General features: G+C 34.3%; 2 protein-coding genes across 2 annotated transcripts; one reads left to right on the top strand and one right to left on the bottom strand.

The window, feature by feature from the left end:
* Window positions 1-101: 101 nt before the first annotated feature.
* LOC106714710 (sodium/hydrogen exchanger 10-like) lies at window positions 102-13,039 on the top strand. Its single transcript, XM_045684368.1, has 22 exons — window positions 102-1,426; window positions 1,727-1,952; window positions 2,141-2,297; window positions 2,541-2,715; window positions 2,904-3,136; window positions 3,927-4,048; window positions 4,372-4,498; window positions 4,684-4,762; window positions 6,975-7,075; window positions 7,606-7,739; window positions 7,952-8,055; window positions 8,187-8,298; window positions 8,451-8,626; window positions 8,933-9,051; window positions 9,357-9,501; window positions 9,848-9,951; window positions 10,638-10,785; window positions 11,146-11,299; window positions 11,761-11,837; window positions 12,475-12,502; window positions 12,622-12,701; window positions 12,983-13,039. Exons 1-22 carry the CDS (start codon window positions 140-142, stop codon window positions 13,037-13,039), a joined length of 3,945 nt encoding a protein of 1,314 aa, XP_045540324.1. The 5' UTR covers window positions 102-139.
* Window positions 13,040-13,704: 665 nt separating this feature from the next.
* LOC106715099 (death-associated protein 1) lies at window positions 13,705-15,450 on the bottom strand. Its single transcript, XM_014508321.2, has 2 exons — window positions 15,263-15,450; window positions 13,705-14,387 (listed from the first exon to the last, which is right to left on the bottom strand). The coding sequence occupies exons 1-2, from the start codon at window positions 15,312-15,314 to the stop codon at window positions 14,134-14,136; spliced, it is 306 nt and encodes a 101-aa protein (XP_014363807.1). The 5' UTR covers window positions 15,315-15,450; the 3' UTR covers window positions 13,705-14,133.
* Window positions 15,451-16,761: the final 1,311 nt, after the last annotated feature.

Genomic DNA, 16,761 nt, shown 5'->3' with positions numbered 1-16,761 from the left:
GATAGATAACAACAATTTAATGTTTTTTTTTTCATATAGATAGAGGAGTCACAGTAAAAAAAAGTAATAGACAACACCAATTTGTTTTAAAACACCAAAATTATATCTACTAGGCCATGCTCTAGTTATTATCAACAAAATGTTGGTTGTGCTAAAATTTATAACAATTTCGCTATATTTTTCATCTGTACAATGTTTAAATGGAACAAATGAGACAATTTTACGAGGAAAATTGAATAACAGTGATATTATTTTCGAAGACCCGACTCGTCCAAGCCTTTCTTATCCTACTTCTTTGTCTTTCCTTTTTATCTTCACGACTTTGCTTGTAGGTGTTGTAGTAAGAGCGGTGATGCTTTGGACAATTACAGTACTTCCTTATAGAGTTATCATGTTCTCTTTAGGTGGCATCGCTGGTTTCTGTGCTAATAGATACCCATCTTTCAAACCTTACGTAGAAATCTGTTACACTGACATAGATGTTATTTTGTTAGTTTTTCTCCCAGTGCTGGTGTTCAGCACTTCCTATGCAGTCGATTCCCATTCTTTCTGGAAGAGTTTCCCTCAGATTCTATTAGTTGGTACTCTTGGTACCTTATTAACTTCCTTAATGTTGGCTTTCATGGCTTATTACTTGATTGAATCTTCTTGGAATTTCTCCACTGCTGTACTTTTCGGTGTGGTCTGTGCACCGATCTATCCTACAGAAGTTGTTAAAAGATTAAAAGAAATGTCACGAGGTAAATACATAAGTGTACTGTTGCTGGGGGAAGGTTTGATTGGAGATGCAACAGCTATGATAGAGTTTACAGCTGTATTTGGTTATTTAGCAATGGCTATAAGTGAAGCATCTCAGATTGCTCTTTTACTACTTAGATATGCTGGTGGGGGGATTCTTTTGGGCGTAGTTACGGGCAGGATTATAGCAGCTTTGCTTTCTATGACGTATAACGATCTGTTGTGTGCAGTAACCGTTACTTTAGCTGGAGCATATCTGACATACTATGTTGGAGAGAAGTTCTTCTACGTGTCTGGTCTACTGGGGACTGTGATAGCTGGTGTGATTGTTAGTAGAAGAAAGTCGACTGTGGCTGGGGATGTTGAGCAAGTTGTGGCACATTTCTGGAACATTCTATCGCATGCTGCGAATACGTTGGTCTTCACAATGGTTGGAGTAGTTATCTTTGAGAAGGTTAGCTACGTGATGAGTGTCCGACAAGTTTCTTTGATTTTCGTCACGTATTCCACTGTTTACTGTTCGAGACTTATGGTATATTCTGCAATGACGCCTATTTTAAGGCATATTGGATATGGAATATCATGGCAACACTCTATGGCTTGCGTGTGGGGAGGGTTAAGAGGACCTCTCTCTTTATGTTTGGCATTGATTGTGCTGCAAACTCCCGGAGTAGCGGATGCTGGTGAGGTTAGTGTATTTTTCTAATATTTATGCATTTTATACAGATTAATAAGAAATTAATATTTAATGAAGGTGATTTTTATATCATAAGGTGGCAAACGAGCAAGCGGCCACCTGAATACGCCGAAAAAAACGAGCTGCCCATAGACATGCGCAGTTGCAGATGCGTTGCCTTTAATCGGCGAAGGAGGAGGCGCACAGAAACAGGATAAATTTTCTTGGGATACTGTCACCTTCTTCGCCAAACCCAATTTTCCTCCGGCACGCTGCCTTTCTTTGAATTTGAGCTATCGCTTATTTTTTTAGATATTTATCATACAAACAGCTGGACTTGTACTACTCTCTTTACTTATTAACGCTATCACCATGGGTAAAGTACTCAAGATCTTGGGATTGGCAGAGATATCCCTTGCGAAGAAAGCTAACATGACTAATTGTGTGAAGCGAATTATGTTGACGAGAGATCGTTGTATTTCCATGCTGAAGATGGATAAGTTTCTGGCCGATGCTAATTGGGATCTCGTACAAGCAGGTATAATATCTTTTAACGTTAACATAAAGTTTTATGATAAAGGGGTAAATGAATTGGGTCGTTTCATGTAACAGGGAAACTGCAAGTGGGTTTTCAATTTTAAAGACATTTCTTTCAGAAGTCTTGTGTAAGAATAGTCGTAATAGTTAGGAGATAGCTCACAAATAAAATCAGCGTTTGTTTTAAAGGTACAACGATAAAACATCCATATCAGATACAAATGTCTAAACGTGATGATGATTATGAAGATGATACTTACATGGGCTATCATTATACAACATGTCCGGATTGCGAAAGGGAAATACCTAACGAACCTACTAAGAAAGAGTTCGCAGAGATGATGAGGTAAAACAAAAATTGATAATGCACGGTAGGTCTTCTATTGGTACTTAGAGGCTATGCACACGGCTTCAAGACATTAACACCATTTGCCTATTAACAAACAGTTCCGCGTTTGTTTTTTATCGCCTTTTTAATTCCCTAATTTTTTTTATGGCACAATATTCTAAAATGGACTTTGCGGCCCGAATATACCAAACTTAGTTTTAGTAAATAAGGAACAATGAATAGTTTTTTGTAACATTGTAGGGAAGCAAATCAGCGTGTACTTAAAGCTATGAAAATATCTTACTGGCGACAGTATGAACATGGGAAAATAAGTAAAGACGGAGTGCGCACACTAGTGCAAGCTGTAGAAGTTGCCGCGGACTGTGATGATGGCAGAGTTAATCTGGACTTGCTGGGCACACTGTGGAAACCTAAAGTAACAACGTTGAGTTACTACCACACTTAGGAAGACATTTAATGTAGCTTTAACCTCTCTAAGTGCGAATTCTTAGAAACAGTCACTATGTATATACGTTGTTTGTTATAATATTTTTCTTACAAAGCGAAACTACTGCGGAGCCGTACCTTCCTTGTGGCATCTCTTTTACTTAATAACATTTTAAGGCGCATGCGGTATGGCTACGTCGTAAGTTAGTCAAGATGATGACACCAGAGGCCGCTACTGTGCAGATGCCACACAACCGCTGGCGTCAGCTCGCATACCGTATGGTCTCCAGTGTATGGTTCGACGGTTTCATCTACGTCATGATATTGTGTAACACGCCCGTTATACTGTGCGAAGTGGCGCTGCGATCACCCTCAAGAAGTGTCGTTTATGTTATCAAATCCTTAAATTTGTGAGTTCGTTTAATAGAAATTGATTTTGTAGAACAATAGCCGATGGTTTTTTAGATCAAAATCTATGTAAAAAAACACATCGTCATAATTATCTTTGACAAAATAGAGATATCATAACGAATAGACATAACAAACAGAATCAGTAGTAGGTAAATATGGTGCCGACACTTTGCACAAAGACAATGCAAGTTTCATTACTTACTAGCTTTTGCCTGTCTAATATAATTTTGGGTCTTTGATCTATGCAGTATATCGCAAAAAAGTAAAGGTAATACTCCTCGCATCTCTGGGCTGGAGCGCCCCAGTACCACCTTCTTCCATTTGACCGCATACAACGGAGAGCGATTCGAATCGTCAATGACAGAGTTCTTACTGATCGGCTCGACACTCTGGCGTTGCGGAGACATTTTTACCGCATCTACCACGGGGAGTTCTCCGAAGAATTGTTGGGGACAATTCCTGCCGCCGAGTTTCGTCATCGGACAACACGTCAGACCGCCAGGGTCCATCCACACCATCTCGATGTCTGGCAACCTACAACCGTGCGGTTTTCGCGTAGCTTTCTGCCGCGTTGTGGAATGGTCTGTCCTCGGCGGTATTTCCAAACCGCTACGACTTAGGGTCCTTCAAGATGCGAGCGTATGACCATCTCAAAGGCCGGCAACGCATCTGCAATTCCTCTGGTATTGCAGATGTCCATGGGCTTCGATAAACACCTTGGTGTTCCAGCTATAAAGAAAGAAGCTATAAAGACAGATCATTACAAAAAAAACTAATGCGGTTTTCTAGGTTTTTCTACATAATATACGTAATGGAGATGATAATAAAAATGATGGCGTTGGGCGTACGCGGCTACTTCAAGTCACATTGGAATAAGTTGGACTTTCTAATTATTGTTATGGCTACGGGGGGTAAAGTATTATTCACATACAAGTAGAAAGAATTGACAGTATCATAATACATCTCTACCATATATCATTTCTTTGTACGTCTTATAGTTTAGTTTACGTTCTATGTTTTACGCATTATGTAGGATAATTCAAAATACACGTGTTAGATTTTGTTTAAAAAATGAGATACTATTATAAGCACTTGCTTTTGAATAAAAAAAAATCAATCAATTCACTAGGAGCGAAGTTCTGAGGTAAAAAACGTAGTCTCCTTTTTGAAGTCGCATTACGTTTAAAAATGCAATATTACGTATTCTAATCAAAACGTTTGTCATTTATTTTAGATCTAGTCCTCGATATATTGGACACATTGACTTCTTGGAATAAATGGTCTAACCTCAACTCTAGTGTACTTACTGCTACTAAATTACTGAGGACATTACGCTTTTTGAGACTTTGCAAATTGGCTAGGTGAATTTATTTTTTGTATTAAAATTTACTGATTCAAATTCCATATCATGATAAGCATATGTCAGTCCACTTCTGGTAATATGTCTTCTCCAATTCCATCTATATCCTCCACCCACCGCATCCAGCGACTTCTTGCCGTCTGCATTTATCTTTTTATCGACAACTCCCTTGTTTTTACTCTCCAGGGTTTCAGTGCCTAAGATAATGGCTTATATCGATAGGATGATCGATATACAACTTGCATTTGGATATGATGTTGGTAAGGTAAGTGTTACTTCTATTAAAAAACAGCTAATTTTATATTTAAATACAGTGTAAACTCTTTATAACCTAACTCAAGGGACTGAGCATTTTTGTCGTTATAGAGAGTTATCGTTATATGGAGTGAACAAAAAAAAACAAATTAACAAGATAACATAACAAACAATAATACCGATAATAAATATTTACTGTCTACAAATATGAACACATTTCTTCGTAATAGAGAATGGCGTATCGCTATAAAGAGTTTTTCAATATGTGGGTTTTAACACAAACCAACCAAGTTGGGCTCACTTCAACGTTACAGGGAGTTATTTGTTATAAAGTATAACGTTGTAAAGAGTTTACACTGTACTAAGAAGACCATATTTTGCAATAAGACTAGTTATTTAGTTAGTAGTAGGGGCTCAGATTTCCACAACTCCACGACAAGCGCGTATTTCGCGTGAAGGCAGGCTGTAGGTTACTCCAGCCAACCCAGCTTGCCAAAGAACCCCAGCAGTCCCTTAATGTTGCTGGTGATCTCTGGCGGCGACCTCGGCGGACCGAGGTATTTGACCCTGTTAAGACTAGGCATTAGGGTGTTTCAATAAAAAAAAAATTTTTTTTTTTTTAATGGTGTCGAAAAGTTGAAAGTACACATAAAAACAAAAATTTTAGCTCCTAGTAGAGCCCTTAATATTAATATTAAGGTTTGCCTCTATTCATTCGTAATTTTTCTATTTAAATAACACGGGAAAACCTTTTTTTTATTTTAAAATTTTAATTACTTTGGATTGGCTTGTTTGCGCTACATCTCAAAGCAAGGGTCTATAGGAAATTTCACGCTCTACAAAAAACGTCTGATGGTCAAAGTTCCTCAGATCAACCGTTTCAAAGATATCTGCGATCAAAAATAACACTAATCAAAAATTTCAAATATTTTCCAATAAAACTGCAAAAAAATATCATACCCTATATTTATCTTATTTTTTTCTGTAAAATCACTTGAATTTTGTTTGCTTGAGACGGTTAATTTTTTTTTTGCTTATTTACTCAATACGTAACTCACAAAAAGCACAAATACATATAAATATAAAGGTTAAAAATATCAAATAAATGATTTTTGGGTTTATTTTATAGCAAATTTATTTTATGTGTCATAAACTTCATAAATTTTTGTAAGAAGAAAATGTAAAGTTTAAAAATTTATGTAAATATTTTAAATCAATTGAATCAACTATAAAATTTGATCAATTTTTCCATTCAAAAAATTCGACAGAGCTTTATTTAACTCTGTCGACAAAAGTAGTATAATCGTTTGATCTGAGTAGTGTAGCTAATAAGCTCTGTGTTGGTAAGACTGGCCGTTCGGTACCAACTTCACTTTGTTGCTCTGCTTTTAACGCTTTATTATATCTTCTCGTCATTGTCTTTCTTCATTGATACTGATTGTTTTTTAAATCCGTTATATTATTAATTTAATTTGCGTAAATATATTAGATATAAATTTTATTACTTGTTGTTGAATATTGTTTTTTGTTATAAAAAATTGATTGTTCAATAAAATTCATTAGTATTCGGTGGAAAATTAAATAAATTTGTCATAAAATAAACCCAAAAATTATTTATTTGATATTTTTAACCTTTATATTTATATGTATTTGTGCTTTTTGTGAGTTACGTATTGAGTAAATAAGCAAAAAAAAAAAATTAACCGTCTCAAGCAAACAAAATTCAAGTGATTTTACAGAAAAAAATAAGATAAATATAGGGTATGATATTTTTTTGCAGTTTTATTGGAAAATATTTGAAATTTTTGATTAGTGTTATTTTTGATCGCAGATATCTTTGAAACGGTTGATCTGAGGAACTTTGACCATCAGACGTTTTTTGTAGAGCGTGAAATTTCCTATAGACCCTTGCTTTGAGATGTAGCGCAAACAAGCCAATCCAAAGTAATTAAAATTTTAAAATAAAAAAAAGGTTTTCCCGTGTTATTTAAATAGAAAAATTACGAATGAATAGAGGCAAACCTTAATATTAATATTAAGGGCTCTACTAGGAGCTAAAATGTTTGTTTTTATGTGTACTTTCAACTTTTCGACACCATTAAAAAAAAAAAAAAAAGTTTTTTTATTGAAACACCCTACTAGGCATACTTGTAATTCATAGCAAACAGACATAGATTAATGAAAAAGAAGAAATAAATTAAAGTAAGAAATCCTATTTTTAGGGATTTGTAACTGCCGAACAAGAAGTTTGTTCGTTGCTTCCTCAATTAGTGGACAATTTGCAAATACAAGAAAAACTCGACAGTAGATTGGAAGCAGACAGGTGCATATTTTATTTTGTATAAACAGATTTTTTAAAATAGTACTTTCATAAAGATTTTACAAGTTTTCACAACGCACAGCTATTGTAGGAACTCGTCCCAACTTAGCTTGGATAGAATCTTACTCTTACTAATATTATAAACTAGCTTTTACCCGCGACTCCGTCCGCGCGGAATAAAAAATAGAAAACGGGGTAAAAATTATCCTATGTCCGTTTCCTGGTTCTAAGCTACCTGCCCACCAATTTTCAGCCAAATCGATTCAGCCGTTCTTGAGTTATAAATAGTGTAACTAACACGACTTTCTTTTATATAAGTATATAGATAGATGGGAATGTTTGGATGGATGGATGGATGGATGTTTGTTAGAAGGTATCTCCAGAACCGATGCATGGATCTTGTTAAAATTTGGTGCGGATGTAGAATATAGTCTGGAAGAACACATATGATCTATGATCCCGGAAATGGGACAGAACTGTAGTAACGTAATAAAAGCCTCGGAAAACCCCAATTAATACAAAATTTGAAACAGATTAACAGTGACTCGTCAGTTGGGTCTACTGCAGCGGGATAGACCTTGGACCGCCATCACCGTGAAGACCAGACAGGCCACTACTTCCACATTGAATATTATGATTCTAGATACTATGCAGTTGAAAGAAGAAGGTTGGAACAGTATCTATTATTTTACCTAATGTGAACTTCCCCAATCGACATGAAAAAACAGCAGAAACCTACCAGCGGCCAATACAATCGAAACAAAGCAAATTCGGTTATTACGACTGCGATGCTGGTCTTTTTGACGTCGCATCGTTATAACCGCTTTGTACTGTACATTGTAGTCGCGGGTGTATAGGAGAAACTTTATAATATTTTAGGTTTTCTCGATGAAATGGAATATCGTTTATTGTTGAACGCTATACAAGAGAAAGTACAGATGTGTCGACACAAGGGAAGTTTAGTTGCCCCTTCTACTCCAGAAGTAAGTTATAAAAATTATATGATTTTTTAAGTTTATGGAATACTAAGAACTTTAAATTTTATATTGATAACTGTAATTTTTATATTATGGAGATTTGTGGCATAAATTTTGTATTGCCTTTGGCTTTTCAGACTCAATTACGAGCAGTATCATGGCTGCAGGGTAATGAAAGAGTTGCGGACTTTTTTCTAGAAAATTCTGAAATTTTAAATTACAATTATAACGACGTGCTTGTGTCTCGAGGTAAATTTAAAATTATTTTAACTTAGTTATTTTTTTAAATAATGATATAATGTCTGCCTGTCCTAACACAGTTGTATTTTCAGCCTCTTTTTAAAGTCTATTTTTCTCTTATATAGTGCAAATAATTACAATACCATAATGTTATATTTAAGGTGACGAGCCCAAAGGGTTGTATATCTTGGTGTCAGGTCTTTTAGAAGCAACGTACGAACCACCAGAAGAAGACCTCGATGAAGCGATACCGAACTATGAATTTATTACAGACCTAAAGTTCAACGAGCCTAGTCAAGATTATATTGTTTCTGGCAACGCAATTGGTGTCTTAGGGGTTTGTATTATTGTTTTTTTTATAAATATTTTGCAGAATTTTATGAATCCAAAATGTCTAAAAAGTTCGTAGTTATAAAGAAGCATTTACCTTGTTCTTAAACCATTGCGATTTCTGTGGCACAATAATCCAAAGACTTATGACAAAACATTTTGCAATGTTTTTGGATATTGTTTTGATTTTTAGATGTTCTCTAACTGTGTCATTGCAACACATGTCACGTTTATTAGTTGGCTTGTCGGACAGAAGAGTGCTCTTGTTTTCGACGTGCCAAGTTATATACTGAGTACTTGGTATCTTCCCCAGGCACTAACAAATCGCCCCTATAGCTACACAGTACGTTGCGATACAGCTGTACAGGCGTACTTTATCAAGATGCCCATTGTCAAAGAAGCCTTCAATCTCGCCCCGCATCCTATTATGGGGTAAATACTAACACGCTCAGTGCCACTATGGTGACGGATGAAAGTGATCATGTTACAGTGCCACTGATTTCTAATACATTGAATATATTGATTGTAAATGACATAGAGTCGTCGAATAGGCCAGCGCGGCTGGTCTAATGAATGGAAGTATAATACTTTAGCTTCTTGCATATGAATAGAGGTCACTTATCAGATGATTTCTTCCAAGGTTAACACATTCAGTGCCATCTCCCCTTCCGGCGAGTTTACTTTTTCTAAACCGTAGTATCAGCATTGAACGTGTTAACATGATATTCATTTGTCAGTCTGGAAGCGGCGATGTGGCGTGAGATTGGTATAAAACTGTCAATGATGGTGCTGCCCGGTGTGCCGGCGTATCACGGCTGGTCAATAGAGCGGCTCAGCATGCGTCTCGAGCACGCCTTCGTGCCTTGCTTAAGAGCATTTAAGGTTTTACAATTTGCACTTCAATATTAAACGAAATCAGTGTTGTTATTAAGTCGGTATCAAGGGAGTCCCATGATGAAGAATACATAAAGAAGAGAAACATACTGACAGAAGAATTAAATGTGTTCGTGTCATTGAGATCTACTTAATCGTCTTGACTGGCTTTAAATAGTGAGATATGCTTAGATTCGTAATCTTCTTCGGGCATGTAAATGACTAGAACCCTGCCTCATACTGCTTCAATTTTTTTTTTTTGCCTCGAACAATTGTTTGTAACGTTCGTATTGTATTATATTTTTTCAACTTTTCACAAGACTGTTGTGTTCTCATGTTATTTATACTTTTCCAGATATTCGTTGTGAACGAACTCATGGAGGATATAGTGTTAATAGATGGAGTTTGTCAAGACATGGCCACTAGAGAAGTGTTTCAACCACCTTGTTATATACCAAGGTATCTATTAATTTACATTCTCATCCTAAAACGGTTGCCCGCAGTTCCCTCTTTAAAGAATAAAAGTAAAAGGACCGGAGGAAATGTGGCTTATTCATGACTAGCTATCGCTCGCGACTCCGTTCACGTGGAATTGAAAAAAACCATAATAAGTAGTCTATGTGTTCTTCCAGACAATGTTGTAAATCTGTGCCAAATTTCATCAAGATCCGTTAAGCCGTTCCGGAGATACCTTCTAATAAACATCCATCCATTCATCCATCCATCTAAACAGTCGCATTTATAATATTAGTAAGACTAAGAGCTTTTTTCATATACAACTTTTATTTCCATTCCTTATTCAAAAAGAAAACAATTGAATATTGCTAAGTTTTTGAGGAAAGACTTACAGGAGACTAGCGGTCGCCTGCGACTTCGTCAGCGCGAAAAAAGTAGCCTATAACGTGCCCTCGTGCGTCTGCCACCTTCCCGTAAAAATCCCGTTAAAATCGGTCCAGCCGTTCTGGAGACTATCCGTAACAAACACGGCCTTGCGGACAGACATACAAGAATTTAAAAAAAATGTTTTTCGTTAAAAGTTAAGCATCATTAATGCATCAATGTGATATTTTTTTCGACTCCAATTTTATTAACATGTACAGAGTCATAAGACTTCGATATCTACATAGAGTCTTGCTTTGATCTAGGACAGCGCATAGACTAGTGTTTCCCAAATCATCGCAGTTATTGGTATCCAATACATGTCCGGAAACGAAGCTCCTTATAGTTCCAGCTAAAGATACTGATGAACTGGATATTATGGAGGATGAAATAGATGATACGCAGTGTGAATTGGTAGGTGTACAAGTGTGGGTAGATTAAAAATTTTGTAGTAAGGTGTAACAACTTGTGTTCATTAGACTACACAAATCTCAGGAAAGAAATTACATCTTTTAAAGGGTCTTATGAGCCGACATTAATAATATTGTAATAACACGAATGGTAGAAAAACATGTTGAAAGACAAGACGAGTTAAAGGTTGAAAAGAAGACTGAGTTTGAGACACGTCTATATTGTACTGATTCTGTTATATCGTACTACTTCTTTATAGCTGAAGAACAGGAGATTTTCCTTCTATAAGCAAATAGCATACTAGAAGAGCTAGTAAGATTAACATATACCATACAATTTGTATTGATAAGCAGTTGTATGTAGGTATCAAATGCATCATCTCGCTGCTTATATCACAAAGTTTCACGTCGTGTGTCAAGCGAGTCTCGCGCGGCGTCTGTGCGTCGCGGCCGTAGCAAGCGGCGTCGGGTACCGCGTCGTGTTAACTACAGAGAGTCCGTCTGGGGCAAGCAAATATGTTAGTAACAACCACACTCAAGTACTCTAAGCTCAATTATCACACAAATAACACTAAAATGCACTTGAAAATATCTTGAACTAGCTTTTACCCGCGACTCCGTCCGCGTGGATATAAAAATAGAAAACGGGGTAAAAATTATCCTATGTCCGTTTCCTGGTTCTAAGCTACCTGCCCACCAATTTTCAGTCAAATCGATTCAGCCGTTCTTGAGTTATAAATAGTGTAACTAACACGACTTTCTTTTATATATATAGATAGATGAACTAATTGACTTACAGTTTCCTTTATACATGAGATAAAAGTAATTTTTTGATGCATCCAAACCAGAAGTCCAATCTCCTTCCAAAGCCAATCACACATTCTAAGTACGTACACACTTCACTCGTTCAATATATAAGTTGTGGGTACCACGTAATATTCCGAAAGGAAATTTAAGGTTTGCATATTTCCTAATTTAGCGACTGGAGTTATGCCGGGAGTGACGAGTGAAAAGGAGCTCAACTCCAAATACTATAAGCCAAGCTTCGAAGATTTGGTAAGGCAACTTCATTATACCTTTACTTCCAATGTTTTGAAAAAATTGAATCACTTATCATGGGTTTTTGAGATCAAAATCGTAGTTTAAAATATTTGTAATCTCTGTTTTTTTAAAGATAATGACAGGGATGACGATATGTTTTATACAGAGACTAGCTGTCGCCCGCGACTGCGTCCGCGCGCAGTTAAAAAATGGGGGGAGGGGGGTTATGGAAAATAGATGTTGGCCGATTCTCAGACCTACTGAATATGCTCACAAAATTTCATGAGAATCGGTCAAGCCGTTTCGGAGGAGTTCAAGTTCGAACCCTGTGACAAGAGAATTTTATATATAAGATATTGGTTTCAGAAACAGTAAAGTACAACAAAATGTAACTGTGTGATTTCGTGTGTTACTATATTCTTTGATATGTGTATGTATATTTGGTATTATTATATTATATTTATATGTTTTTGTAGCTCTCTTGTGTATAAATGATAGGTTAATAGTTATTTGTGTTTAAAAATTTGTACCGTAGTTGCCAGTGCCTGTACTATAAAATATTGCCATTTCGATCATTTTCTTTGAGGAACTAGAGATAGCATTATCTTATGATCGCAGTGGACTTTTATTTATATGTTTCCTCGTTCCACAGCCTGAAAAGTTGGAAACAAATAAAGATGGTAAGTAATGTTCAATATTACATATGTTTTGAAACTTATAAAACGAAAAATATAAATTCTAATCTGCACTATTTCGTAAGTTAGCTTAAAAATACGTAAAAAAAGCCATTAATTTTTAGAGGTTGTAAGACATGGACAGACTGGGGTATCGTTAGCGTACTCTCCCACGTCGTCAGTTCACACGCAGGCGGATCAAGAGGTATTTTTGTTACTATTTACATTACAGTTGATTACACGATGTCGAAGTTACGAACAAAAAAGTGTCTATTACGAATATTTGCGATGTACCTTTTCAAAACGTCATTGACAAAAATGTTAAAATCTTATACAAATTTAATCGATTACTCTACGAATACTATCTCGCAAATTTTCGTGCTAGGCCTTCGGTAAATAATTGCAGGCGAACTGTAACTTTCATTCGTCCTAAAGTAACTGTCGTAGACATTAGGTAAAAAGTATCAGGCGTCGTTTGTGTTTCAGATATATTCGACGTCGTTGAAACGACAAAGAAGATTATCTGATGGGAAGAAAAAATAATTTGTCGTGAAGTTCTGACCTTTTAATTGATTTTATAAGAATATTAAATTCATTATTTCATTGTTTTTTTATTTAATAAAAATCATAAAAATGAATTTGTATTTAACCCATGTCACGTAGAATAGGATAGTTATTTAGGGGGTGAGTAGTAAACTCTAATAAAGGAACAAAATAATACACAAATTGTTTTTAAAGTTTATTTTAAATGAAAATAGTATTATAAAAAAAAATACAAACTTATGGTCCCAAATCAACGCAAATAATAGACCAAAAAGGTTTTTTAAGCATAATAACGAAAAAATGGTTAGGAATGTAAATAAAATGCATACAGAAATACAAGCACCAGATTATTGTTACATAGATAACTTTTAATGGAGATAAGTACACAAATAATGTTCAGCAGATAAATAACTTAAGGTTCACATAGAAATTAAATTTATTTGCAAGTGACACTTTATCTTAGAACAATACTTAATATATTATTTTAAACTATTAATATTCAAATATAAATTGCCATTTATAGGCATTAATAATGCTGGTATTTCTAAATATTTAATATATATTTTTTTATAATTTCCAGTCAGTCATTGTAGAAAACTGGTTTCGATTGATAGTTTTTTTTTTAATTTATCATAAGATTGTTGAAGCAAAAGTAAAATTGATATTTTTTTTAATTTTTAACAATAAACAATAACAGGGTTTGTTTTTATACAACCTTACTTGTTACAACAATCTTATCACTGGGCATAACACTGGATATCAAATTAGGAAAATTTTAAAAACACAAATTTGACCTCTTAGAAAACTCGCCAAAAAAGTTAGTAGCAAGTAGATTCAATTATAAAATTGGTGCTAGTCAATATTTCATATTACGGTATCGAGCACAGCATTTTCTTACACTGCCTTTCTATAATCAATGACCGTTTACTAGATTACATTTCTGTACTTGGAAATATAATATTTACACAGCTGTTTTGTAACACAATATTGATTTGTCTTTTGAATGCTACATTATCAAAAAAGGTTTTTTATTTCATTAAAATTTTCCTATATTTTCAAACACTATTACGCCCATAGTTCATTATTAGGACAGTCTACTTCCTTGGCTGCTGAATATGAGGATTGGGCTTGATATTAATATGTGTGGGAGGTTTAGGACTATGAGCTATTTGAGCAGCTTCTGGAGTAAAGTCTGCATTGCCCCTGTTAGGAGCACCTGATATGGACACTGGGTTGGTAGGCACAGGCGATGGACCGGATAATCCTGTCAGGTCTTCATTGGCGGATTCCTTAGAGTCTTTAGAATGGGGTGTCTTGTGTTGAGTTATCCTCATACCACCAGCTTTTACTGTAAAATATTTTCTTGTTGAGAAAATATTGGCCAAAAATGTTGAAAAACCTTACACAATGGTCTCGGAAACAAAATTATATAAGACAATATTCGTGGAAAGTAAAAGATAAGGCTAAAAATTATTTATTCAATATAAAAGAAAACAAATGTACATAGCAATTCTAGAAAGAGGTACAATGTTGTAAAGACTAAATATTGCTCATAGCTAAAAGTAGGAGTGTTTATTTGATGATATCTTATAAAGCCTTATATTCTTTTATAAAGCCTTAAATTTCAGTATTAAACTTTTAAAAAATATTTCATTTAATTTTGTAACAGTATCAAAATTATAATGACGTATCCAATATAATAGGCACAAAGCTAGTAAAGAAAGTTGATTAGAAATCAATTCAGATTAACCAGTTAATTTATTCATAAGCATTGAAATGATTTTTTAAACAACAAATTCATTTTAACATTCCAATTACCCTTGGAAAAAATTTGCCTTTAAGGTCATTTTTAACATACATTTGAGGCAAAACAAGGTAAATATATATTATATTGTCTATGACTACAATTGTTATAAAACAACAATCCTAAAATATCTTATGGTTGAAAAATAAATTGTGGTTAATGGTGTTCATTGCTTAACCGGTTACCTTATGACCTTGAAAGCGTATTCTTTGTTTGACAACATTCATTTAAAACGTACAGGAAAGGTACATAACAAAATATTAATGATGTCACGTTCAAGAAAACTAATAATACACTCAAGTTATAGCGGTAATTTAAAGATAATAGTAATAATTACATACCTATCATTATCTTTTGCAGTATTTCCATAAATAAATACTATATCTGCATAAAGTGCAAAGTAAACAAAAAAAACAGACCTGCCGGCGGATGCCCTGCTTTTAGTTGAGATGTTTCTTCAGTAGACGACATTTTTCTATAAAATTGGAAATATAAAACGAATGTCTAATACAATTCTGATAAGATTCTAGCGTAAATAAAGTGATATGCAACGTGTAAGCAAACACGATGACAATGACACGGTGCACAAAATACAGATAAAAAAATAATATTTTTACTTGTGCTGAATTGACATTTTATTGAACGTTCAGAAACTCACTTAAAATCTTATTATATTAAAGAATTTGTAATGCTTTCTAAAACAGTTTTAATTTTTGTGATTTATAATTCATGTATGATTAAATAATAAATGCAAAATATCAATAAATATTTATAGTCTTCCTGGGAGATAATTCAAACGGTGCGGTGTGGATATTTTGGAACTAATAACCCCACAGGTCTTCGGCCTTAGGTTATTTTAGGAATTTTGTCTGTTATTTTATTTTTAACTCTCTTTGAATAATTGAATAATAATAAAATTAAAAAATCTTCCTAATTCCTCTAACATTTTCCTTTCTTGACTTTTTTTAGCATTCATGTTGTACAAAGAACGTTTAGTATTGCTTTTTCATTTTATTTATGTCATATAGATTATTTTAAGCGTTAATTTATATAAATGCGAGTATATTTACAAGTCATTTTAATACTTAATAATTATAAACAAGGTCGGAAAATTGATAAAATCAGAACTATTTAGCTCTCTAATATAGGTTGTAAATAAATACGGCTATTAAACAAAGAGCATACTGATATTATGAAAGCGGAAGTTTGGATGTTTTTCGAAGGAACTTATGATGTTTTTTCTTTTTAATCCTTGCGGAATGAGTCGTGGGAGACAGCTAGTAATTATATAAATATACACTACACGCAACAGAATAATTATTATTTGGTGCTGTAAAGTGTGTATTTTTATTATCATTATATTTACTACAAAATTGCACACGAAGCATCAAATCAGACTTTGCCTTCAAGATTTTTTTTTTCTGATTTCGGTAATGATTTTGCATTATCGCTAAGATGAACTTGTAACAAAATTAAAATATAATAGAATAAAAATCGCTATTTTATTTCCAGGCCTTTATTTTTAATCTTCTAGATGGAAAGATAACGTCTTTTTCATCGCAGCCAGGTCTAAGCATATCTTTCTGTATTTCCACAATCATTCTCAACATAAAGTTCACAATTTGACTGCATGTTCCTTCTCTCAGTTTGGAGAATTCTCTTCCAGAAGGCAGATATGTGTCCCCGATGCATATTGTTTGTTGTGCCAAGGATGAAATTAATCTTTTTATAATGTCCACCTTTTTGTTTGCTGCCAACGGACGTAGTCTTATTATAAAGCGTAATAGATATTCTATTAATATGATATCATCCTGAAAAAAAAACCAAACCGTTTTAATTATTTTGTTTTCTCATTTATTTAATCATTTCTTTTTTTCGGACAGCTAGGAGAAATGTACAATCGATGACTAAAACATAC

The sequence above is a fragment of the Papilio machaon genome, chromosome 26 (genome assembly GCF_912999745.1).
Source record: "Papilio machaon chromosome 26, ilPapMach1.1, whole genome shotgun sequence".
Taxonomy (NCBI): Eukaryota; Metazoa; Arthropoda; class Insecta; order Lepidoptera; family Papilionidae; genus Papilio; species Papilio machaon.
This window is presented reverse-complemented; position numbering and strand designations above follow the sequence as displayed.

Bases quoted from the DNA above. Each gene is read 5' to 3' on its own strand.
- LOC106714710 (XM_045684368.1), top strand. From the start codon at position 140: ATGTTGGTTGTGCTAAAATTTATAACAATTTCGCTATATTTTTCATCT. The intron at 8,627-8,932 runs GTTTGTATTATT...TATCTTCCCCAG, and splicing joins ACGCAATTGGTGTCTTAGGG to GCACTAACAAATCGCCCCTA. The intron at 11,300-11,760 runs GTTAGTAACAAC...TTCCTAATTTAG, and splicing joins CGTCTGGGGCAAGCAAATAT to CGACTGGAGTTATGCCGGGA.
- LOC106715099 (XM_014508321.2), bottom strand. From the start codon at position 15,314: ATGTCGTCTACTGAAGAAACATCTCAACTAAAAGCAGGGCATCCGCCG. The intron at 14,388-15,262 runs GTCTGTTTTTTT...AATATTTTACAG, and splicing joins AGCAGGGCATCCGCCGGCAG to TAAAAGCTGGTGGTATGAGG.